Raw genomic sequence first — 26,876 nt, 5'->3', positions numbered from 1 at the left:
ATAAAACCTGAGGTTGAAGATGAAAATACGTTCTGCATGCCCCATTTGTTTAAAAAGAAGACGACTTGTTAAACAGATATTTACCATGTTGCACTACTGGTTCCTTAATGGGCTCCCCAGCCACCAAGACAAAATGGCTCATTTCAGGATCCTAAAAGGATGAGCAGAAAGCATCCATCAGCAGCATATAAATTACATTTTGAGAGTTTGAGATTAGATACCCAAAGCAGGAGCAAATTACAATACAGTAGATCACAAGTGTGGGGCCTCAGCATATCCTCCAAGTGTCCCGACTTTCCAGGGACAGTCCCAGAATTATGAAAGCCTTCCAGGTTTCTGATTTGATCCTGGAATTTTTCTGCTTTCCCCACCGTTGCCAAGCTCAGGGAGAAGAATGAGCCAGTGCTTGTCCCAAGTGATGATCCATGGCCTCTCCATGTGGGCTGAACAAATGGTTAGTGGGAAGGCGAATAAACACCAAGCAAATCAGGGTGGATGCAGTATAACTGCTCCACAAAAAACCAGAATCAATGCTCAATAAAGACCAGGTACAATCTAACCTCTTGGTAAGTTTTCTGCAAGCAAGTCAGCGTGAAACCCAAATAAGCAGGTCATCTGGAAAGGGCACTGTGCCTAAAGTGGGATTTGGATCCTATCTAAATACAATATTATGGACCACATGCAAGTTGTTATTAAATATATGGTGAATTTAAACATGTAAACAAAGGGGGCAGTTGTGCGCATTTTGCTTGGTGAGAGCTAAAGGCCAAAAACAAATAGACAACGCTTCCCCACCCAAGATTTTCCACAAGGGAACTTCCCCACCCCAACTCTTGAGCATCCCCCAGCATAACTGGGCTGAAGTTTCCAGAGAGGAAGCAGAAATTGTCACAGCAAAAATAAGTTCTCCAGCTCCTGAAAGAGTAACAAATTCATTATGGCATAAGCCTTTGTGGACTAGAGTCCACTTCAATGGTCAGAAAATGCCTCCCAGGCTCTTCTGGTGTGTAGGGCCTCCCACTGGAACTGACAGAACTTTTTACTGTGCTGTGGCAGTTCTCCTAAGGATAAAAGAGGCATCTTAAGAATCCCACTCCTGTGTTATGGCATGTTGTAGCTTTTAAGGTAAACTACCCTGTCAAAGCAGCATTGTCTCTTCAGCAGAGGCTCATAGGGTCTGGCTGCACTGAAGATAAATTGCTGGATATTATGTAAGAAAAGAATTGCGACAGACCCTATTGTAGTCTTAGTATTGCAAAACTGTTTTGAGACATAAGGGTGTAGCCCATACCGAAAAATAAACAAGACTTTTGAATCATGTCAAGTTCAATTTTTTTAGGAAAAGCACAAAAGCAGAAGTGACAATATATTTTTTAGAAATCAAATTATAACTTCCTATGATTCTGCTCACAAAATAAACTGCTCTTTCCAACAACCTAGAATATAACCTATTTTTCCAGCCCGGAGATGGTTAAGCATACAAAGAAAAGTTGGATTCTAGGGGCATGCAAAACAAACAAACAAACCAACCATCTTACTCCCCAACATGAATTATACAATGATTTGTTCCTGGCTCACTGCTTTGAGATTCGTCTCTTTGCAATTTGGCAGAAGAAGGAGCCGGGTCGCTGCCATTGGAGTTGTATGTCTGCCACAGCATGTGAATGAGGCCAATGGAAACTGCACTCTCCTATATCAGTAATAACTTGAACAGATTGAAGGAGGTGCTTTTGATTCAACTTGAGCGAACACAGGAAGCTACCTTCTATTGTCAGAACACAGGACTGGTTACATCAGTGCTGGCTAAACCTTTGGTTCTTCAGATGTTGCTGGACTAAAACTCCCTTAACCCTTCAGCCAAGCTAGCTGAAGCTGGTGGAAATTCAAAGCCAATAACATCTAGAGGGCCACTCTCGTGTGCAATGATTTGCAGTGGCTGTCTAGGGTTTCAGACAAGAGTCCTTCCCTGTCCCTACCAGGAAGGGGCCCAGGAAAATTCAGCCTCAGTTCTAGGGGATCTGGGGAGCTCTTTTTGTACATACAAATATACAACATTGTTGCTGCCTCTGTTCCTTGCACACTGGTCATGGGGTCAATAAAGTCCATTGGGCCAGCACTGGGGCACAAACCTTGTGTAGCTAGCTCCTTGCTTCATGTACAGTGATAAGTCTAGGAATAAGGCAGGCAGTTACTATGTGCTCAGCAATTCTCAACCTGTTTTGTAGGGATCAGCCAGGCAATTTCTTTGTCTGGCTGTTCTTTGAAGACCGCTATATCATAACCAGCATGTGAGAGTCTGCCTGGAGAGTTTAGATATAAAAACTCAGCCCCTCCTATGCTCCAGTGTAGCTGCACTGAATATCTGAAGAGAGAGGTGGGCAAATAATTGATCTGTATTATAGAAGTCGTCATCAAGACATTTGTTAGAAGACACACTGCTATTCAGGGCCACCTTGAGTCAGAATGTATCCCAGAATACACCTCATTTCCATTGTAGAGAACACCTGAAAGCACTCCGCAAACTGCAGTTTAAGCAGCTTGAAGGGTGCGGGGAGTAAAATACAAAGAGTAAGAATAAATGAAGCCGATGAAATCCAGTCCACTTACTCTAGTTCCACAAGAGTCAATGGGCTGTTACAGAATAAGAGCTTCTCAAGATTTACAACCAAGCAAAAGACACTTAAACATTTAGTATAGGAAGGCAATGAAGACAGGTTCGGCACGTCTTTTAACAGTTTAATTGGGGGTTCTTGCTAAGGCAGTTTATTTGGGATTCATTCTGACCCAGTCTACTATTGTTAAAAACCTACTGAAAGCATTCTGAGGGTGGGAGTGAAGTTTTGGAGGCAGACAGATTAGTTGCAGAATACCTTGTTTTCAAACTGAATACAGTCTCCATCGTCCAGCACAGCAGTGTGGTGCGGTTCTATTTTTTGTTGAGCATCGGAAGGACCTGGAAAATGGTGGTTTTTCAAGAGGTGATTGTGCTAACATTTCCAAATAGGTACTGGCTAATTCACACAGTTTCCAAAACATATATGAATAATTAAACCTTTCACGAAAATTTCCAGGCAGACAGCTGATCACAGAATAACTTCACTGCAAGGTAAGACTTACGATGCCCAAGCATGCAATGCTATAACCATTTACCTGATTAAGCCCCACTGAATTTGATGGGTCTTCCCTCCAAGTATAGGATTGTTCTATAAGGGGCATTTTACAGTTCTCCCTGCAATATCTGTTTTCTACTTTGAAATAAATGCTTCAGCCGAGACAGCTCAGCCAGAGCATGAGACTCTTAATCTCAGGGTTGTGAGTTCAAGCCCCACATGGGGTAAAAGATCCCTGCATTGCAGGGGGTTGGACTAGATGACCCTCACGGTCCCTTCCGACTCTGTGAAAGGATATCTAGCATCACTATGGTCCTCTGCAGATCACCGCTTCATTACCCAACAAAGCAAGCTTTCTCCAACCTGCCACAACTAAGGCATTTGCGCCACGAGGACCCTCAACAAGGGTCAACCACAGATTTATTGTTTATAGATAGGTGGGCTCACAGGCAGAGCAGCAATCTCTAGGAAATACTGTGCAGAGACCATGGTAGGCTTTATAGAGCAACCCAGTGTCATAAACCAATAGGAAGCTACCTGCTAATCTTTAAAGGCTGCAATTTTTACAGAGCAAGCAAATGCTGCCTGTTTGACATTTACAACCGTCTGAATACCATTTCGCCCCTAAAAAAAAGATCGTACTAGCTTTTGAAAATAAAAAATGGTTCTCAATAACAGAAGCAGTTTCCAGTAATCAAAACAGGGTGGAGTCAACAAGCAACTTACCAACATATACATTACCAAAGAGCGTGTAAATAAACGCTGTCCAACCTGAAATGTAAAAGGGCAAAATACTGTCAGATACATAGAAAGTTTAAACATATGGAGGCCTGTATTAGGCCATGCAAAGTTGTAATTTGCAAGGTATAGATGTGACTCTATCCATGTGTAAAGGTTCCATTTTTTAAACCATATTTTACTTATTTTCAGATGTAACATAACTAATGAAACAACATTATTACCAACCTCCCACACCTCCCCAAAGTAGAGAGACATGCACTACAGCAAAATACATTGGACTTTCCAATGTATTCATTAACTGTTTTGTTTAACAATAGGATAAATAATTAAGTTATTCCATTTTAAGAGGCTTACTGGGAGGCAACTTATTTTTTATCATATTTTTTAATTAAATTTTCTATTTTACAATCTCAAATAAACATTTTACAAACTTTAAAATATCCAATGTCTACCCTTCTTCTCTTCCCATGGTTGATTTTACATATCATACATCCCTGCATATTTTACTATAACCATTCAAATCAGTTTTCCACTTTTACATCCATCAAAAATTATTTACTCTGTTGAATTTATCTTAATGCTGCCAGCGTTTTCAGCTGTATATTTCAGCTGAATACTTTCCATATATTCAATAAATGTTTTCCAGTCTTCTTTAAAGGCATGTTCTTCTTGCTCTCTTATTCTATGTGTTAAATCTGCAAGTTGTGCATATTCTGTCAACTTAAGTTGCCAATCCTCTTTAGTTGGGGCCTCACTCACTTTCCATTTTTCAGCTAACAAAACACAGGCCGCAGTTGTTGCACACATAAATAACCTTTTCTGACACCTGGGAATTTCAGATTGGGCTATCCCCAACAAAAATTACTCTGGTTGTTTTTTGGAAAGTAGTTTTAAACATTTTTTCTCAAGTCATTATAAATCATTTCCCAATATGCTTTTACCTTTCTATACTGGGAGGCAATTTAAGACCTGAAGGTCACCTCTAGCCCACCAAGGCCTCTCCAACAGGCTGCTTAGCCTTTTACTACTGTCCATTTATCCTTCAGCTGCAGTTCTGTGGGAAGGAGACACAAAATGGACCGTTTCTTGGGAAAGCCATTTAACTGGTGGGGCCAGTCCATTGTTTGGTGGTTTGCTGCTTCATAGCCCAGTTGTAAATATTTTTTGCTCAGATGGAAATCCTACTTGGTTTGAAGGGAATTGTTTGCTTTAAAAGTACACAATGGTGCAGCCACCAGAACGCCAGCTAGATGAAATCCTTATTTGCTAAATCTGACCACCAGCTCTGTTTCTTCCAAGCTGAATGCCTAGCATTTTGACATGGATGAAAAAAAATATTGCCACGTAACCTGATTAAAACTCTGTTCTCTTTATCCCAGTTGGCACCTATATTGGGTCTGAATTGATTTTACCTATGCACTGCTGCTTTAAATGGCTTTTTAAAACATATAATCGTTTTTTAATTGTTTTTACATATGCAACTGTTCTACCTGCTTCATAAATGTTTTATTATATTGTCAATTGCTTTGGGATGCCTCATGGGAAACAATTCATAACATAAATAAACGGCGCTTATCTTTTCATTAAAACGTTACTGCTCAGTCTGCAACAGTTAGTAAATGTGTTCTTTTAAATGCAGATGCACCTCTGAAATAACCACATGGATTTCAGCCATAGCAATTCTACTTTCAAGGTTATATCGTCTCATTCTCTGGGCACATATCCCAGAACAAGCAGCAAGCCCCATCATTTCGACATGAAAATCCCAACACATTAAGCTCCAGTTAAAGGACCACAATTTTTCTCCATAAATAGACACAGATTGGAAGGTAGCCTTAAAAGGTCAAATTTTGCGGCTATATAATTATGCTTAAGACTTCTTCAGAAGTTAAACAGTGGGCTGATAACTGATTTTGAGACATGGATAGATTGTACAGCAGCCATTCCAAACCAGTCCCCTTTATTTCTCTGCTTCTTGGGGTAAGTGGTGATACTTATATGTCTAAAACCTCCTACACAAGCATCCAGAGACTCAGGGGAACACCAGGATTTGCAGGAGTACAAGAAACAAAACAAAAACATGTTAACACACAAAGGAGGCAAACTCCCTTCCAAAGGCTGAAACACAACTGCATATGTGTGCAGGGTCTGCCTGATTCATCCATGTCTGTTGCCATAAAAAATATGTTGGAAGTAGGGCTTGCGTGATAAGTTTCCATTGCCCAGGCTCCTGGCTGTATCTGCTAGGAGGACAATGAGTTTGGGGCGAGGGGCGAGGAGGAGAAGAAGGAGAAGGAGAAGGAGGAGGAGGAGGAGGAGGAGTTTGGATTTGATATCCCGCTTTATCACTATCCTAAGGAGTCTCAAAGCAGCTAACAATCTCCTTTCCCTTCCTTCCCCATAAGAAACACTCTGTGAGGTGAGTGAGGCTGAGAGACTTCAGAGAAGTGTGACTAGCCCAAGGTCACCCAGCAGCTGCATGTGGAGGAGCAGGGAATCGAACCTAGTTCACCAGATTATGAGTCTACCGCTCTTAATCACTACACCACACTGGCTCAGAGGGAAGGAAAAAGATTAACAAGATGAGGGGAAGCAGACCCAGCAGATTAGAAGTTGATGGTGAAAAATTATGAAAGCAAAAACTGGGTCAGAAGAAAGTGAACAAACTATGAGCAAGAAGATTATGCAGCTGAAAGCAAGAAGCAGGAGAGAGAAGGGAAGAGAGGAAGGCCGATGAAAAAACCAAGACATGGCTTGAAAGTGAGGAGGAAGGTGAAGAAGCAAATCAGTGAACACGGGAGAGGAACAGATGTGAAGACAAAGGGGAATTTCATGGTAACTGACACAACAAAACAAGAGTGTGGGACAGGAAAGGGATGCAAAATGGAGACACAACAAGAATGGCAGAGTGGGAGGCCTAGGAAGGTGGAGTTGTCTGCAGCACTAAAACCAATCATTAACCCACATAACGTTTTGCTGCAGGCCCCCACTTGCCCATCACAGATTCCTAAGGAAGACTGCTGAATTCAGCTAGAAATCTAGCTTGCATCGGAAAACACCAGCTGATCTGATCTGAGATGACCCACTGGAGCCACAGAACACCAAGCTGGCTTGTTTTCACTAATCATAATTAAGATTAACCACAGTTGACGGTTTCAGCTAAACTGTGGTAAAACTAAAGCAGAAGCAGAAACTTCTGATCTCTCCTTGTGACTGCACTGAAGAAGAGTAAAGGGAGAACGTGGGAACTTAGCAGGGCAGACTTCTTCCAGCACATTAAGGACTATGTTGTCTCTGAAATACAGAATGACACAACCTTCAGTACATGCTTCCTGGATCTAACAACGGTTTGCATCCAGAAGACCATGTCCCATTGGTCTTCTCCATTCCAGCAGGTGTCTGTAATGCACACTATATGGTCTCCTCTAAGACCCAGTACTCCTGCTCACAAACCTTGGCGTAGAATCTTTTAGCCTTAGCCTCAGGCTATTGATGGTCCATGATGGTTATGCGCTCCCTGGACTTGGCTTCTCCTCATCCATCTTCCCTCAGGGCAACACACATCATCTTAAGCAGGAAGTGGGGAAGGCACTGCTCTCTATAGTTCTCTAGAGCTTCTGCTAATCCCCTCAGGAACTAATGGTTCCTTGTTTGCTGATATTCTGTAGCAGGGGATTGTGATCTCTTTATGCTCATCATATACCTCTTCAAAAGAAGCCAGCTCTATAAATACCTGAGAGAGAAGCCTGTAATTCTCCTGCCCTTCTTAAATCTTCAGCAGCCTTTTAGAAGTGTTAAAAGTGATATACTTGAACTCAGGATATAGTTCAAAAGATAGCAAATGAGTATTTATTGATATATTTATGTGTCAGCTCCTTAACTGTTCAGTGGTTATTAGTATACAGCTTTAAAAGGCCAGAGTTTCCATAAATTTGTTTATATACGAAACACAAATGTGCAGAAACAAACATCCGTCTCTCACAGAAATGGCTGAAAAATATTATGGAGCAAATTTGCAGCTAATTCTTTGCCCATTACCTAACAGACAAACATGTGTGGCAAATGCCAAGGAATTTTGCAACTCCAGATCCTCAGCTCATTTAATAACAACAATATAAAAAAATATACCTTGGCAATCTTTATTCAAATGAGCCTTACCAAAGTCAGGATAGCATATGTAGCAAGATAAGTGTGTGCATAAGTTTTTTGGATCCAAACTCGGATTCTTTGCAACTGAGGCAGAGCATTTACAATACATAAAAATCTTACTGACTGGCCTCAGTATCTAGCCAACAGCCATCTGTTTCTGCAAGAACTGGGGCTGAACTACATATTCATGGGATTGGATTGTCTGCCATTCTGTCTTTAAATGAAATGCAGCCACGAGAGGCTACCAATCTGATTAGAGCAATGGAAATGTGCGTTTTTCATTCTCCCCACCTCACCCCAATTTCCCCAATCAGCAGCCCCTAAAGGGTATTGTACTTTTTACCTCACTTGGCAAACCACAGTTTGAGAGTATAATTTAGACTGGGAAAATGGCACAATGGAGAGAGAAGATAAAAAAAATCTCCCATTATCCAACTGCTCTAATCGAATTGGAATGTACTAACGGCTGCATTAATAAAACCAGGTCACAGATTTCCCACATACCAAACACTTTGACCCTAAATCAGTGGAACACGTATTTTTCCTACAAGAATGGAAGTGAAGCCATTACCGGGCAATGTGCGTAGTCCCAGGTCCAGAGCATTTGCCTATTTCACTATCATCCTATTCACTTAGTCCTCCTTTCCTTAAATGATTCACGATGCCCAAAGCAAAGGGTGTTGCTGTGCTTGTTGCCCTGCCTCCTCTGCTTCTACCCCTGTCATGTGGCCCGGCAGCCCTCTACACATTAGAGGAAATGGTCTGAAATGGGGGGCCTACTCTATGTCTGGAGGCTCCCAGCACAATTCAGAAACTGCACAGGGAGAGCAGGCTGCTGGCTTCAGACCTCACCCCACAGAAATCTGTGTTGGATGGACGGGGCTGCTGGAAATGTGACAGGGAGGGCGGGACCAGCAGCTGCATCCCATGGAGGGCATGAGATGGTGACCACGTGATGGAAAAATGCCTGAACAGGGCTTATGGCTATTCCTGGAGGGAAGCCACACGCCATATGCACCAGCACAACAGACGTCTGTGTGCCCAACAGAGATTCCTCTCCTGTCCTCTTCAGTCCCTGCACCCAACCCCCAAATTGGCTCCAGAGGGTTAGGGATGCTCAAAAGCAGATTTTAAAAGTGTGCAGAGGGAGGCGAGAGACCAGAGGCCCTGCTGCACCAGTGAGATTACAGCACTGTAGCTATTAAGTCTTTCAAGTGTGACTATGTACCTATTGAGACGAGGGTGGAGCTGTGGGTTAAACCACAGAGCCTAGGACTTGCCGATCAGAAGGTCGGCGGTTCGAATCCCCACGATGGGGTGAGCTCCCGTTGCTTGGTCCCTGCTCCTGCCAACCTAGCAGTTTCAAAGCACGTCAAAGTGCAAGTAGATAAATAGGTACCGCTCTGGCAGGAAGGTAAACGGTGTTTCCGTGCGCTGCTCTGGTTCGCCAGAAGCGGCTTAGTCATGCTGGCCACAAGACCCAGAAGCTGTATGCCAGCTCCTTTGGCCAATAAAGCGAGATGAGCACTGCAATCCCAGAGTCGGCCATGACTGGACCTAATGGTCAAGGGTTCCTTTACCTTTATGTACCTATTGGGCCATACCTCTGACGTGACTTGGAAATCCATGTGGAAAAAAGGTGCTATGCGCAGAACAGACCCTCAGATATTTCGTCATGTAAAAAGGCCCAAGCACATAACCAAAAATGGGAATGGAAGTTAAGCCCACGCTAAGAACTCATCCATTAAGAACAAGGCACCATTAAAGAGATTGAAGCATCACCATTGAAGCAGCTCCAAATTCCATTTTTGACGAGATGAAGGAAATGTTTCCTACCTTTGGGAACAGCCTGGGTGTGTTTTGCTCCTTTGTCTAACTTGAAATCCAGATACAGCGTTGGAGTGCGGGTATACACCTTAGACTGAACAGCAACAAGGAAAATTTACATCTCAGGAGGAGGAAAATGGGCTGGCAGCATAAAACACATCAAAACAAAGAGGGAGTTCACCAGCAGTGCATTTCAATGGAGGATAAGGCTATCAGTTGTAACTTCATGATGACTAAACACTACCTCTAGTAGCAATCCTATACATGTCTCCTCAGAAATAACTGTCTGCCACTGAGTTAATTTAATGCAAGGGCCTGTAGATTGTGCATATTTATATATATTTTAGGCTGCACTCTTCAAATAATTATAATCTGCTTCAGCACAACTGTTCAAAAGAATATTTGAGAGGCTCTTTTTATGCTAGCCACAAACCCTAAAGAAATTGCATGGAGTCAGAACAACAAACAAATGGTAAGGAAGTAAAAACAAAAAAGCGATGGATATTTACATTCAAGAACTGGAAAGAAGGCAGAGGGGTGTTTTTTTTTGGGGGGGGGGGGTTAAATGCTAACTCAACTCTGAATAAGGAGACCTCCTGCTGGCCTCAGTTCTGAAATTCAAAATTCCCACTCCCACCCTGAATCCAAGGAGGTGGCATAGAAAAGTGAAATGTATGAGCAAGATTCACAGCCTCCCATTCAAATAGACACCATATTTGGACTGTTGCCTTCAAAGAAAATTGTCTCCAGGGGAGACAAAAATGGCATGAGCAAGGCCTCCAAATGCTCGTGTGTTATTTTCCCCACATGGTTGCAGAAACAAGATGTTTTAATCCCAAAATGCATAGCCCTTGCATATGTGGTGGGCAGATTGGAAATAGTGCAGGCTGCCTGTGACTTTCAAAGTTGTGTAGAAGAGAGAATTTCAGCTTGCCATTGCAAGCTAAGCTTGCTGAAATTCCCTCTTCTAAACTTCTATGAAAAGAACAGGAGGCCTCTCTTCTTTAGTAATAATAATAATAAAGAAGAAGAAGAAGAAGAAGAAGAAGAATTTATTATTTATACTCTGCCCATCTAGCTGGGTTTCCCCAGCCACTCTGGGCGGCTCCCAACAAAATATTAAAAACACGATAAAATATCAAACATTAGAAACTACCCTAAACAGGGCTGCCTTCAGATGTCTTCTAAAAATCAGGTAGTTGTTTATTTCCTTAACATCGGATGGGAGAGCATTCCACAAGGCGGCCGCCACTACTGAGAAGGCCCTCTGCCTGGTTTTCTGTAACCTCACATCTCACACTGAGGGAACCGCCAGAAGGCCCTCAACGCTGGACCTCAGTGTCCGGGCTGAATGATGGTGGTGGAGACGCTCCTTCAGGTATACTGGGCCGAGGCCGTTTAGGGCTTTAAAGGTCAGCACCAACACTTTGAATTGTGCTCGGAAATGTACTGGGAGACAATGTAGGTCTTTCAGCATCAGTGGCTACCTTACCTGCATTTAACCTAGAACTGGGATAGGGAAACTGTGGCCCTCTCCAGATGTGACTGAACTTCAACTCCCATCAGACTCAGCCAACAAGGGCAACCATCAGGACTGATGGGAGCTGGAGTCCTCTACATTGGGATGGCCACAGATTTTCCATCACTGACCTAGAAGCTGAGAAGCCAAGTACTGTGAAGTCTCAAGGAAATGTTGAAGAATCGTAAAACGGAGAAAGATTCTTTATATGGATAGGTAGCACTGATTAAACCATTTTTAGGCTGGGTGGGCGCAGTTCTGCACCATACATGTTTGTACTTCAGCAGACTTTATCGTACCATCTTATTACTCCTATTGGAACAGGTTCAGGTATGAACATTTCTCTTGGTCCATATGACAAACATGGCATTTTCTCCTGACTGTTCTCTTTCTGATAAAGATCTGCAGGATTTAGAGAGCACTTCATTTAGTTCTCCTGCAGATAAGTTTTAAAAGATTGGCTTTGCTGTCAAGCTCGTGGCTTAATGAAGAGAGACTTCTAAACAGAGAAGGGGGAAATGAAGGAATATTCAGTGTGACAGTTCTGAAAAAAGCAAAAGCCATCCTACGGATTATTAGGAAAGAGATTGAATATAGAATTGCCAGCATTTTTAATGTGGCCTAAAGTTCAGGTCACTCTATCTCAAAAACGACATTGAAGAGCTGGAAAACTAGAATTGGAAGACAGCAACCAACTTAATTGGGGAATATACGAAAGGAAGTACTTTTTCACCCCAATTATAGAATTGGCTGCCATAAAATGCAATGATAGTCAATAGTTTGTCTAATCCAGTTTTAAACTTGTCAAACTCATGAAAGATAAATAAACTAATGGCTACTAACCCCAATGTAACTGCAGAACCAATAAACAATGCAATTAATTTTAACATTTTAAAATATTATGTGGAAATATTATACTTTTGTGTGTCCAAGTCAGTCCTATGGGGCATATCTGGAGAAAATGAATTTCCTCTAAACAAATTTAATAGGCAAAGTGAGCACAAAGCTATTTCTTTCTCTGTCTTTGCCAGTGTTTTAGTAACCTAATCCTCCAAACCCACACAGACTCCATGGGGCTCAGCAGGGATACTAGGGATTAATTTAGCAAAGAGTAACCTCTCACCCCTGGAGGTGTCCCTTTCGGGTAAGACTTGAATTGCAATCACGGACTAATGCAAGAGGTCTTCAGACATTGTGGTCAGCATTTTTTAAATGAGACACGAGAACTGAGATACATTCTAACACAATGTAAACGAAATCTAGAAATCTCTCTGCTCTACAACTCATCTTTACAACTCATAATTTCCATGTAATTCATACTACTATGGTGTGCCTGATACTAACAGCCATTTCTTATATGACAAGAATGTAGGATCAGCCCTGCTAGGGTACACTTAAGGTCTTTCTAGCCAGTTCTCCCACTGGTCAACCTGTTGCCTACAGGAAGCCCACAAGGAAATGAGAGCAAAAGACCTCTCCTGCTTGTTGTCCTCAGAAACTGGATTTCAGAGACATTCCACCTCCAATTCTGGAGCTAATACAGCTATCTTGGCTAGTAGCCACCGACAACCTTATTCCGCATGAATCTGTCTAATCTCCTTTTAATGTTGTCCAAGCTGGCTGCCATCGTTACATCTTGTGACAGCATAGTTTAGGTATGTGCTGTGTGACGTCCTTCCTCTTATCTACACCGAATCTCCCAACTATCAACTTTATTGGATGCCCCAATTCTGGGCTTACGAGAGAGGAAGAATATCCTCTCGCAATCCTCTTTGTTACATTTTCCCAATGAATTTCCTACACTGCCATCACTCAGATGCCAGGGATTTTGATTATAAGAATTGGTAAAAGCCCTTTATAACTCCGTGCACAGACATGCCCTAAAGGCATCAGGTGAAAAGTAAAGTAATGAAACACAAACTGCATTCTCCAACGGTGCTTGCTTCCAATTATTTTACAAGATCTCCCAAGACCTCTCCTGCTTACAAGATCCTGCTTACAAGATCTCCCAAGACCTCCTCCTGAACCTGCCCTGTGAACCTATACTAAACAACAGTTCATACAACCCAAATCCATGTTGCCTTCTCGTTAGAAAAAGGAATGGATATTCTTAAAATAAGAAACAGGAAAACCAGTTCCCCTCAAACATGAAATTTCAAGCAGCGGTGACTTGTACCGGAGTCAACGTACAAATTGCAATCTTGGGTCAGGAAATGAATCAGAAGTGGAAATGCATCACGTTGAATTTCTAAAAGGGTGCCTTCCGGAAGGCAAAAAGAGGCATTAAATAAAAAATGCCTTTTAAAACAGCACTGCAAAGTACTTATGGAAAGATTTGAAGCCACATGTTGAAAGAATTTATGACTACTTTGGTATGCAAACCCCACTTTGGCTCATCTTGCCTACATTTTTTTCCAGTTATTCGCGGTAATAAGGCACCAGCATTAAAATGGTTCAACAAAGCATCTTCAACACGCAGAAAGAGAATTTACGACCGATCTGAAGGTGGTGGGTTTTTCTGTCTGTTATACCTGCACTAGAAAGGGCAGCAACTTCCCCTTGGTATGGTCACGATTTCATTAGGCCATACAGCTTACATGTGGCATTGATTTGTCTTTGTAATGAATAGCACGTTCGCTAATAAAAACAATGGGAGGAATGCTAGAAGGTGATAAAATTAAAGACATGCAATTGGAAAAGCTTCAGAAAAGTATGCAATGTGAAGTCATCCCTTGAGTTTGCAAACAACATTTACTGTAACTGCAGGCATTATCTTCATTTTAAAATGCGGGATATATGACTATGGTTAGAACTTGTTGCGTAGCAGTAGCTGGGCAATGAGCCATGCTTACTAATATTACTCAGTCTGTATTCACAGACTTATAGAAGGGACCCCCCAAGGCGCATCTAGTCCAGCCCCCCTGCAATGCAAAAATTACAGCTAAAGAATTCCACACAAGTCTAAGTAGGTATTATAATGAAAACGAGTAACTCAAAATATGACCCTTGATGATCGTAAACATATTTGCTGCTATATTCAGTGTTGACATTTGTGCAAAGGGGGTTTGTGCCGGTGGCAATGCGGTGATGAAGCTTCTGAAGTTAATTGGCTGAACCGATGAGACAATGTGAAATATTCCTATTGGTGAAGCACTAGAAACTGGAGTAACGAGCAGCAGCTGCCTATCTTTCACAATGGAAGCAGCATCTAAAATCACTGTTAAAGGTGGAAAGCGAAGTAGAGATTCTTTCATTCCTCCGTCAGAGCTACTGTGTAAAGATAGACCATGATGCCTACCTTATGCCCCCAGTTTATCTGCCATCAGAGTATAATATTTCTGCCATGCCAAATCCTATCTGTCAACGCTGTGTTGGCAGAGTTTTGGGTATATCCTATCCCAAGCACTTACATCATGCCTGCACAACTGGCTAACTCACCAAGCCAAACACAGCCCATCATCTATAATTGTGGCTCAGCAGTGGCTTGATGAGACCTTTTTTAGCTTATCTGTTTGAGACTATAAAGGACAACTAATAACAACAAACCCCACATGGCTCATGGATTGTGTTCAGTCTGATGGATCCCAAAATTGAGCACAATGAATTAGTTGTTGTGGCAACAATGCTTTCAGTATGGGCTCATTAAACACATGGAAAATGCTACAAATACTATTTAATATGCACAAAGTGGATTAAGTATTTCCTTTATGGGTGTTATTTACCCCAGGAACTTACAAATACTGATCTAATACAGTGGCACCTCTGGTTACGAACTTAATTCGTTCTGGAGGTCCGTTCTTAACCTGAAACTGTTCTTAACCTGAGGTTAAGCTAATGAGGCCTCCCGCTGCCACCATGCTGCCGGTGTGCAATTTCTGTTCTCATCCTGAGGTAAAGTTCTTAACCCAAGGTACTACTTCCAGGTTAGCGGAGTCTGTAACCCGAAGTGTTTGTAACCTGAGGTACCACTGTATAGTAAAATAAAGTTTGCTAGAGCGATTGTTTTTTCTAAAGTCCAACTTTAAACGTACTTTTTTCTATAGTGTAGAATATTAGTTTCCAGGCAACTCAGGATTAACTGAGCCACAGTCAAGTGCTCAGCCAGGGGCTCTCTATTTTAATTGGCTTCTCACCCAGTTCACCCAGCTACGGTAGCTATTCCCAGAATTCATTGCTGCTGGACATGCCCATGAGCATCTAAAGCCAAGTGCTGACATCCTAGGTGGGCATGCTGAGTCTGCAGAAATTTTCTTCCAAGCAGGCATCCGCCACCCCTCTGCATCTGAAACTTTGCACCAAACTTCTGATCAACTGCCTCCACCCAGGAGTAGGGCACCATCCAGCTGTCAAATTGCCAATGGTAGGTTGCAAATAGGATGCAGATTGTTTCAGTGCTTTAGGTTTGCAAATAGCCAAAGCTTTCATTTCCTCATGAAACTTTTTCGAGTTCTTCCACCTGGAAAACTTTCAGCAATTGTTTAAGCAATGAAAAATGCAGTGCAGGTAATAAATGTAAAAACTGAGTAATGTGTCTCTCTGGTATAGCGTGTCTACATAAATTATTTTAATGCACCACAGAACACAGAATGTGTGTATTTTCTTCATCTTGCCAGGTAATATCAGACTGATAAATCGGCTATGCTCCTCCTAGACGTACCAGACTAGGCTTTGAAAATTGTGGTCCAGGAGGAATCTGGCCCGACAGGTGCATTTTACACAGCTTCGGCCACAGAAATAGAGCATCACCTAAGAAGCTGTGCTGTTAACTGTTGGGGACAACCTTGGCCAACCTCTTCAGATGTGAGGCTGAATTATTGGGAAATAAAAATTATACAGACTCTGGAGTGGGTGGCTGATTAAAAAAGGATGCCTTGTGGGAGGAGAAACCACATTATACATTATTATTTTATTTGTACCCTGCCCATCTGACTGGGTTGCCATATACAAACACATAATAAAACATTAAAAACTTCCCTATACGGGTCTACCTTCAGGTGTCTTCTAAAGGTTGTATAGTTACAACCTTGGCATCTGAAGAGATGGCGTTCTGCAGGGCAGGCCCTCTGCCTGCTTCCCTGTAACCTCACTTCTCACAGTGGGGGAACTGCCAGTTCCATGATGAAATGTTTTAAGGATACATAGGGTCTACTGGGCCAGACCATTAACTCTAGGTTGGTGGTTCTCCAGGGTTTCAAGGCAGGGGAAGTTAGCAACCCTAACCTGAAGTGCCGGTCATTGAGCAAAGCAGATGGCCCTTCCCCATATTGAATCTCCCACTCTAGCCTTGCTTTGACAATGTTCTTCCTAGAATTCTCACCAAATGCCACAACTGAAATGAGAAATAAGGCTGAGCGGCCTCTAAGCTAACAGTGGGCTATGGAGGAATGCCTGGGCAAGACGGCCCATCTGCTACTCTGCTTCTGCACAGGCAAGGGCTCAGTTAATAAAACAAAGAAGTGGAATGTAGAGGCAGAGCCCAGGGGTCAGAGGTCAGCTCCGAAAGTGTGGGGTGGGCTTAAGTGTTCTGTGTGGGGCCAGCTGGAACTGGCTTAGCAAGCTGTGCGGCTTGTTTTCCCTCTGTAACCTTTCCTGATTGGAAGTGGCTGTTGGTTCACTGCAAGAACAAAGGCGTCCGGCTTCCTTTGCGAGCCACATTCCAGTATATCACCAAGGCATGCCTCGACATTATATAGGATGAGACTCGCTCACTTATTTTATGTGCTTCTAGATGGGTCACAGCAAGGCAGCTTGTTAAAAAGAAGGCAAAAAACCCAATAAAATGCTTGCTTGAAATACCAAGATTACGACCCTTGAGACTCAACCTCCTCCGACAAGGCCCCAGCTCCTTTTCTCCCTTGCCGTAAGAACAAACCACGGCTTGACTATACAGGCAGATTTAAACAACTGCTTCCTGAAAGTGAGATGCTATTACTAATAATTCATCCATCTCACAGCATCTCACTGACAGTAAAAACAGTTTCCAGAAAGGTAAGCAAAAGGGATGATATCCCATACAATTATATCAATTAAAACTAAAGACTCAGTTGTTTAGATCCCTACAAATGGCAGATGTAGCACGACTGGCCTGCTTGTTTTGCACTTGTCTGACCTTGAGGGGTTACATAATTAACTAGCTGAAACATGTAACTTCAGTGAATTGGAATTTTAAGCATATGACAGGTTGAGGGGAAACATACAGCCCAAAAACATTTGCTAAAGACACTGACGGTGCCTGTAGTCTCCACCCCCATTGTTCTGCAGACACTGTGGTCCAGCTCCGAGGGCCTTCTAGGGGTTCCCTCACTCCGAGAAGTGAGGTAACAGGGAACCAGGCAGTGGGCCTTCTCAGTAGTGGTGCCCGCCCTATGGAACGCCCTCCCATCAGATGTCAAGGAAATAAACAACTACCTGACTTTTAGAAGACATCTAAGGCAACCCTGTTTAGGGAAGTTTTAAATGTTTGATGTTTTATCATGTTTTGAATATTCTGTTGGAAGCCACCCAGAGTGGCTGGGGAAACCCAGCCAGATGGGCAGGGTATAAATAATAAATTTATTATTATTATTATCTAGCATAAGTCCTGGATAGTCACCCCCAACCTGGTGCTCTCCTGAGGTCAATGGACTCCAACTCCCATCACCCCAAACCATTGGCCATACTGGCTAGGACTGATGGGCCTTGTAGTCCAAAATGTCATGTGGTTGGGGAAGGTTGTACTGTACACATCTCTTTGTGGCAGTAGGGCTCCATTGAAGGAGTACCGTGTGGGAATTGCCCTCAAATCGCCATCGTGAGCAATGTGGCTTTCTTTCCAGCTAGCGGCTCTGTTCAGGAGGAGGAGGAGGGAGAGCACTGCTTCCTCCACCACTGAGCTGGCTGCAGGCCTTTCATGCAAACAAATCTAAGCGCATAGGTCACAGAGTTTCTTTGCAAGCAGATCTTTTTGTATATAAGGGCTCTTTCCATTCCACTTTTTCCTTGCCAACAGATTAGCTTTCCAAGGAAGTACAGCAGTGTGGACTCCTTCCCCAATAGCATGTGGACTACGTAAACACAAGGAGTACACAGTAACTTGCCCTGTAATCTTACTGCTCCTTATCAGAGAAGGGAAAGTCACTCACAAACACCCTCAATTCGCCCTGCTGTGGCTTTACCTTCCTCTCCCCCCTCCTGAAGGTATAGTTAAGACAAGGGACTCACTTTTTAAAAGGCTGCAGGTTGAATTAAGCCATAAGATAACTATCAGAACTGTTCAGTTTTTTTTTTAAAAGAGCCCTCTTTTCGCTAGTTTGTCAGCAAATGTGTTTACCTTTACGCCCAGCGCCTCTCCTGAAATGACGGACACACTCACACCGTTCTGTGAAGGCTTGGGGACTTCTTCCTTTTTGAGTTCTTGGTATTGGGGTTCAATCATTTTCTCAGAGCTTCTCAGGTTGACCCAAAGCTGCAGGCCGTGGGCTGGCTCCTCGGTGCAAGGCATCTCTGCATGGAGAATGCCACGGCCGGCTGTCATCCACTATATACCAAAAGGTAAAGGAGAAGGTGAGAGAATTGAAACATTTTGCTTTGCAGAAGCTGAAGTGAAGCATCAACTCAATTCCTAGTCCCGTCCCCCCAAACTGCACACACAATCCAGTGTTTTGATCAAAGCTGGCAACTCCACCTTGCATTATTTAGCCAAAGCGGAACAAGATGCAAAAATACAGGTCTAATAATTTGTTATGCTATTAGCTAAAAATAATCCATGAGTTTTAAGCACTTAGGAAACAAAAAGTTTCACGGCGGATTGTGGTATGATGGGAATTGACCCAGAATGTAAATATCCTAGGGCTTCAATAATCCTATGCATGCTTACCTGGGAGTAAGGCCCCATTGAACTTCATGGGGCGTATGTCTAAATCAAGGTTTCCCAAGCTTGGGTCTCCAGCTCTTTTTTTGGACTACAACTCCCATCATCCCTAGCTAGCAGGACCTGCGGTGAGGGATGGTGGGAATTGTAGTCCAAAAACAGCTGGAGAGTCAAGCTTGGGAAACCCTGGTCTAAATAGACATGTAGGGTTGCATTAAAGGTCTTTAGAAATGTTGTATTAGAATGAATTGGATTTGGAAGCTTTAACATAATCTGTAACAGGAATAAGCCAACCTGTGACCCCCCCAGATGTCCAACCTTAACCAGACTTCTCCAATGACCAAGGATGGGGGGGGGGAGGTTGTCACAGGTTAACTACCCCTGTCTACAGTATCGGTCTTCACTCCTTTCAGATCCAGGTCCCACCTTCAATCCCAAACTGAAGCCACTTTAATTCTTTTTCTGTTTAGGATGACCAAATCCAGAGGAAGGCAAAGCTCCTATCTGGCAAAGTTTATACAGAAGAGGATGTTTGGGCTGGGTAGGAAAAACCACATCTCACAAAACTCCCTCTTCTGCAAACAATTCAAGGCAGGGGAGCTCTCCTCTCCTCCCGGATACCTAAATAGCTCCCCAACCTCATCTCTTTTAAACAAACTTAACAGAGTGGTGGTACCACCACTGTAACCCATCTCAAACTGGGATGCAGGGAATCCTGAAGTCCAATGGTTTGCCCCAGGAGGGAGGACACTGTGACACTCCAGATGTTGTTGTACCACAAACTCCCATCATCCCTGACCCATTGGCCATGGGGGGCTGCTGGCAATCCGAGTGCCAACAAAATCTGGATGGGCGGAGATGTCACAGGCTACTCATTACAGAAATCAGTGTACTAGGAAGACGACAGAGGGGGGGAAATACATTGCAAAACTTCCAGTCTTCAAAACCAATTTCAAAGTGAAAGGGCAAGACAGGGCAACCTCCGTTCTCATCACTTTAGCTTACCTGCAGATCTCCTGGATTCAGTTTACCTGCGTGGCCACAGAAGTCTTCATGGGCCATGGAGCCGCCTGCCAGTAAGTATGTTACCTGAGAAAGAGAAGATTTAAAGCATCAGGGAAGCCCAAGCTCACAGCAGGCTTTATAGTCTCATCTGACAATCATGAAGGCATTTGTTCCAAAGGAGTTTGTAGTCCGAAGCCCAGTGAACTGTAATCTAAATGACATTGTTTCTTTCCAAAGCCTTATGAGACTTACAATAACATTTCCAGTAAAAATACAGCTTAAAACAAGCAAGCAAGCAAGCAAGCAAGCAAGCAAGCAAAAACAACAACAACAAACCCACAGAGCAAATAAATATTGGGTATAATTCAGCCAGTTAACATTTTAGAATCTTATTGATTTAAACAGAAGAGTTAGACAGATTGTTAATGTTTTCCCACTGAAATCAATGGCACTACACTGTACTGTATTGATCCCCATGGTATCTCGTGGTACCCCAAAGACAGAGACATTCTGTTTTTAATTTAAACTAGATATGGTAGAATGATATCCTGCATACTTATTGTACAAACTAAAAGCAACACTGGGAAGGGGGGAGGCATAGATGAGGGGCACTGAAAGCGAATAAAATGAATGTACTTTAAGGGACAAATCACGCTGCTAGTGAAAGAATGAACTAGAAAAATAGGTGTGATTTTCCCACAAATATTTACTTGGACTGTATTCCTACACAGTCACACTGGTGAAATCCCAATAAATTCCTGGGCAGTTTTCATTTTTTTTACTTTTGTGTACCTATAAAGGTATTCCCTATTACCCACTGGATTTGATAATGCATCATTCGCTTAAAAAGCAGGTGATCTTTCTTTAAAGAAATTTTCCCTGCAAGTCTCATGTTCACTAAGAAGTCATTTTGCCCTGCACAAACTCATCCTTACCTCTACTGCTACTGAGCAGTGCCGCCTGCTGGTGGGATGTAAGAAATGTTCCACAATCTGTCACAGCAAAAGCATTAAGAGTCTGGCATGACCTTAAAGATGAGCAAGTCTTTTTGTTGCATAGCCTTTTTCAGACTCCAGATCACACAGTCTGGCCATAGTAAAACTGCTAAGCCTTTAAGGTGCTCCAGTGGGAAGGTAAACGTTTCCGTGCGCTGCTCTGGTTTGCCAGAAGTGGCTTAGTCATGCTGGCCACATGACCCGGAAGCTGTACACCAGCTCCCTTGGCAAATAAAGCGAGATGAGCGCCGCAACCCCAGAGTCGGCCACGACTGGACCTAATGGTCAGGGGTCCCTTTACCTTTTATTCAGGGAAACCTCACTAAGCGCTGCACATAATAACATTTGCAACAGGAAGCATCCATTAAAACTTTAGAATAAGACAGCAAAGACAAGGACTAGGTACACACCATGTATTTAAAGCACATGCCCTCCCCCAAAGAATCCTGGCAAAGAATCCTGGCAAATGTTTGCAAAGGGTTCTGGGAATAGTAGTTCTGTGAAGGGTAAACTACAGTTCCCAGGAGTCTCTGGGGGGAACCATGTGCTTGAAATGTAGGACGTTAAATGTATTTTACTGATTTCCCACTGTAATAATAAAGACGGTAAACAGGAATACAGTCTGCCATAATTGCATGCGCATCTGTGGGAGAGGCCATAGCGCTGGGTTCTCAACAGAAAAGGCATAAAAGGGTGCAGCATTTTTATGAAATTTTTTGCCAGACGGAGCTTTCATGTGTTTAGCTAGCCTTTCCATTAATGTGACTTGTCCACAGCTTTTGTCTCCATAACGAGATAATCAGACTTTTCCGGTTTGGGGCTATGAGTTGCCGTGCCGCTAATAAAAGAAAGAGAATTAGTTCATTGTAAAGATGATATCTCTGTTCGTTCAAAGCAAGGTGCTTCTTGAATAGCCCAGGCTTTCCGAGAGGGCAATGTAGGCCACTTCAACTGGAATATAGGAATGAGAGACAGTGGGCAGCCTCTGTAGGCTCTTCTGTTTTCTCTCTCTCCTCCCCGCAGGGGAAGAGATCTCACAGAACCAGCCAAACAAACAACTCTTTAATGAGTCTCATGTGAGGCCTGTCATCGGTTGAGGCCCAAGTCAGCTGGCCTCAGGAACATAGCAAGTTGCCTTCTACAGAATCAGATCGCTGGTCCAGCTAGCTTAGTACAGTGGTACCTCTGGATGCAAACAGGATCCGTTCCGGAGCCCCATTCACATCCTGAAGTGAACACAACCCATCTCCGCGCAACTGCAGGTCACAATTTGCCACTTCCGCGCATGCGCGTGACGTCGTTTTGAGCTTCTGCGCATGCAGCAAAACCCGGAAGTAACTCACTTGGGGACTGAAACCCGGAAGTAAATGCCATTGGGGACTGAACCTGCTACCTTCTGTATGCAAACCAGAGGCTCTATCCCTTGAGCTGTGGCCCATTCCCAAACTATGTACTATAGCAATGGTAAAAACCAGCAGACATAAGCAAGCACGCCTTAATAACTTACAGTTTCAAAACCTCGGTGAGGGTGATCAGGAAATCCAGCCGGTTTACCTCCTTTGAACTCATCAAGCAGCAGAAACGGATCCAGATTTTTCAACTGAAAATTAAAATAGCAAGAATTTTACAAAGTGGTTTTTGTTTTTTTAAGTGACTTGTTTGAGAGAGACCATATACAACTGAACTTGTGTGGTCCTGTTCTCCAAGTCACACCCACTCAATGAGGATGAAAGTGCTTTTTAGCAAAGCTGTCAAGGCTTTTGGGGCAAGCCTCTCACCCTGACTCAGTGCCAACTCTTGTTCTGACATGCCCCCGTGTTTAATCCGTGCTAGTATTTTATTGTTATTGGTGTCATTTTAGTGATAATTTATTTTACTTAGATCGCAAGCTGCTCTGTAAAAAATGGGTGATAAATCTGTTGGGTGAGTTCAATGCTAAATCCTATGCAGCAGTGGAACACAAAGGTGTTGGACACAGTGGGTTTACATTGTCATAAAATGCGTAATAATAATGATGATAATGATAGGCAGAGTTTGGGGCATGGCACAAGGGTCTTAGGTTGCAATCATAACCCTACCTGAATTCAACAAGATTTATTTCTAAGTTAACATGAAAGTTTATGTCAGTATACTATGCTTGCTCAAGTCACTCCTGCCCCCAATGCCCCAAATAAGTGACATTAAGTTAAACTCTCCCACTGAAGTCAATGGAGAATGCCAAATGATTGCACCCATTCCCTCTTTAGCCCCACCCATGGGAGTCCACCTGCAGGCACTCAAGGCACACCACTGATGTTCACAGCCTTAGCCAGGGAACACCTAACTCCTCTATCAAGGCACACAGCATGGGGTTACCTTATTTTACCTACAGCACCCAGGTAAGCATCACAGGAGAAAGATGCTTTGCTCAAACCATCTGCAGCAGCTCCAGGTAAAGGGTCTTAAGTTGCAGGGTGAGAAGATCCTCTGCCTCAAAACCAAGCTACAAACTTGGAAGAAAGTCAAGTGTGTTGTAGTGGTTAGTGTGTTGATCTAGGCCCTGGGAGGACAGGGTTCAAATCTCCCACAGCCATGGAAGCTCACTGAGTTTATCTGGAGCCAGTCACTCACTCTCAGCCTAGCCTACTTCACGGGGTTGTTCTGTTCAGAACTCAATTCGAGTTAACTGGTAAAGAATTTGGGAACCACCCACATAATTTTCAGAAGGGGAGAGTACCCATGTTGTTAAAGGTAAAGGTAAAGGACCCCTGACAGTTAAATCCAGTCGCAGACCACTCTGGGGTTGCAGTGCTCATCTCGCTTTACAGGCCAAGGAAGCCGGCATTTGTCCGCAGACAGTTTTTCCTGGTCCTGTGGCCAGCTCTGGCGCAATGGAATACCGAAACCAGAGCAGCGCACAGAAATGCCGTTTACCTTCCTGTCGGAGCAGTACCTGTTTATCTACATGCACTTTTGGCGTGCTTTCGAACTGCTAGGTTGGCAGGAGCAGGGACCGAGCAACGGGAGGTCACCCTGTCACAGAGATTCGAACCACCGACCTTCTGATCGGCAAGCCCTAGGCTCTGTGGTTTAACCCATAGCGCCACCACACCTTATGTCTTTCAGGTTATCAGTGGACCATGGAGATGACAGTATATAGAAAAGAATCTGCTTTACACAGGGAGGCTAATCCTTTTTTGGGCCTGAGGTGCCACACACTTGCATGAGCATGCAGATCACCTGAGGCAGAGGCTATGGCTCTCCTCTGCTCATTATTGATACGATGACAAGGAGGGTGTGGTCTTCGTATGAACCAGGTTGCTAGGTGGAGAGGTTTAAATCTCCTTTAAAAAAAAAAAATACACTTTTTTGCTGCCACTGTGAAACCTGGTAGGATTTGAGGGAGGTGGGGATAAAAATAAACTGGGGGGGCTTCATCAGATCCCTGACTTAGCCACCCCTGTGTTACACTCCCCATCAAACACCCTAACATACATACACCAATAGCAAGGTACTTAAAGAACCCAAGGTACAAATTTGTGCCTACTAATTTACTATTATTTATTGGACTTGTGTCCCACCTTTCTTCTACAAGGAGCTCAAGGTGGCGTACATGGTTCATCTGCCCCTCCTCATTCAATCCTCACACCAACCTTGTGAGGTAGGTTAGGCTGAGAGGCTGTGACTGGCCCAAGGTCACCCAATGAGCTTAATGGCCAAATGGGCATTTGAACCCTCTAAGGCCGTGGTTCCCAATGTGGGGCACACAACCCACAGTAGGGCAATTTGATTTTTAAAGGGGGCAATTTGAGAATGAGTTATTAACAGTTAATGGCCTTTTAGGCTTCCTCAACAATTATAGTTCACTTTTTGAATAATAAGAATTATATGACACAGGGAGGGGGCATCAGGATTTTAGAGATGCTTAGGTGGGGCATGGCCAAAAAAAGGTTGGGTACCACTGCTCTAAGGTTAATATATATATATATATATATATATATACATATATATATATATATATATATATATATATACATATATACATATATATATATGGTGTGTGTGGGTGTGTGTGTGTGTAAAAGAGGAATGGAAAGGGATAGGCAATGAGGGAAGGGGGTGACACAAAATATCTGGAGCTCAGGTACCCTTAGCCACCCCTTAACACCACATAGGCATGACAATTTTGGATGACCAGGAGCTGGCTAGGTTGATGGAAGTTTTAGTCCGAAATGACTGGTGAGCACCAAGCTGGCCAAGGCTGAATTAGGGCATCATATGAAACAGAAACAACCAGCGCCTTACCTCAGGCCTCCCAATGCTTCTGCGAACCCGAGCGCCAACTCCTTCCGCCTGTTCCCTGCTCATCACGGTTTTGACAACTTTCCTCGCCGTCGCAGCCATCCTTGGGGAAACAGCACCGAGTCCTAAAAAGAAACCTCACACCACCTGCCCAAAAGAAGACATGCGTCTTAAATAACGTCCAGCCACAATCTCTCTCTCTGAGCCGGAAGGCATCAGAGTCAGGCAAAGGGGCGACACGCTCCCTTTAGCAAATGGGTTTTCTTTTCAACTAGTCAATGGTTTTAAGCTGGCAATCCTATGCACTTTACCTAAAGAGCTAGCCCTACGGATCTCACCGGGACTTACCCCTGAGGAGGACATGCATAGGATCGCAGAGTTTCTTTGCTCCCCTTTGCTAATATGCCCATCAGAAGTTTGCTTTGCTTTCTTAATTCCCTCCCTCCTACAAATAACGTGACCTTTATCATGGTCCCGCAGCTGTTCCCTTTCTTCTTCTCCACTATCGGCTCCCTACCTTCTCCCCGATCTGAGATGGACAAACCCGGCAGAAAACGCTGCTTGCTGAAGTGCTGGGGAAAAGAGCAAGCTCGGTATGACTCAGCAAATCACTAGACTTTCTTTTTTACAAAAACATAACGTGTAAAGCAAACAAACAGGAGGGCCGGATACAGCAAATACAATAGCGCTAAGGGCGTGGGCGAATTGCATAAAGCTGCGAGTCGAAGCAGATTCACAGTGCAGGTTTACTCAAGCGCAAACCCCGCTGTGTTCCAACGGGGCTTACTCCCGGGTAAGCGGTGCATCGGATCCCGGCAGCTCCAATGGGACTAAGTGACATTTACTCCCCAGGAACGAGAGAGGCGTTTGGGATTCCGCTCCAAAGGCGGCGCTCGAGTCCACCTGCCACCGCGATCATTATAAAGCGCAAATATTATTATGCAAAGACAGGATCGCCCTTTCCAAAGGATAGGAACGCCCGGACAAAATGCTCCCGCCCATTTCTAAAATTGGCTGTGCCCCGCCCCTTATTGTCCAAACGAGCAGGGCAGCCACCCTATCGGTTCTTCGGAGGCGGGACCTCCTTTTGTAAACAAGGGAAGGCGAGGCGTGTTTGTGATTCCCTCCGTTGCCCGGGAGGCATTTCCGGTCTGGAAATTAATCTCCCCCTCCTCCCAGCACGCAGCTGGGTTGCATAAAAGAGATATGCGCCAGAAGAAGGGATCTGGCAGGATCAGATCCAGTCGCACGCAGCACAAACGCAGTCCCAAGGCGTAGGTGTAGGGTGGGCAGCAGCAGCGCAGTGGTCACGCATTTGTTTTGCGTGCAGATGGTTCCAGGTGCGACCCCTGGCTTCTCCAGCAAGGGCAGGGAAAAGTCTAGGTGGAGAGCCTTGAGGT

At 43.7% G+C, this 26,876-nt stretch overlaps 1 protein-coding gene across 3 annotated transcripts in view; it reads right to left on the bottom strand.

Moving 5' to 3' along the window:
- Nucleotides 1–26,472, bottom strand: part of PIR (pirin) — a 28,349-nt gene extending 1,877 nt beyond the window's left edge. The window contains exons 1-9 of one of the 3 annotated variants that reach the window (XM_081002559.1): nt 25,994–26,472; nt 25,480–25,623; nt 22,703–22,795; nt 20,201–20,284; nt 18,656–18,862; nt 9,837–9,921; nt 3,837–3,881; nt 2,871–2,953; nt 85–151 (exon numbers count right to left, since the gene is read on the bottom strand). In XM_081002559.1, the coding sequence (XP_080858685.1) occupies nt 85–151; nt 2,871–2,953; nt 3,837–3,881; nt 9,837–9,921; nt 18,656–18,862; nt 20,201–20,284; nt 22,703–22,795; nt 25,480–25,578 (763 nt within the window). In that variant the 5' untranslated portion in view covers nt 25,579–25,623; nt 25,994–26,472. Of the gene's footprint in view, nt 1–84; nt 152–2,870; nt 2,954–3,836; nt 3,882–9,836; nt 9,922–18,655; nt 18,863–20,200; nt 20,285–22,702; nt 22,796–25,479; nt 25,624–25,824; nt 25,935–25,993 lie in introns of those variants that run through there. The other 2 variants (XM_081002560.1, XM_081002561.1) reach the window with 2 other exon arrangements.
- Between the last annotated feature and the right edge of the window lie 404 nt (nt 26,473–26,876).

The sequence above is a fragment of the Podarcis pityusensis genome (genome assembly GCF_964106645.2).
Source record: "Podarcis pityusensis genome assembly, chromosome: 4".
NCBI lineage: Eukaryota > Metazoa > Chordata > Lepidosauria > Squamata > Lacertidae > Podarcis > Podarcis pityusensis.
The sequence above is the reverse complement of the archived record's forward strand: the minus strand, read 5'-3'. Positions and strand labels throughout refer to the sequence as shown.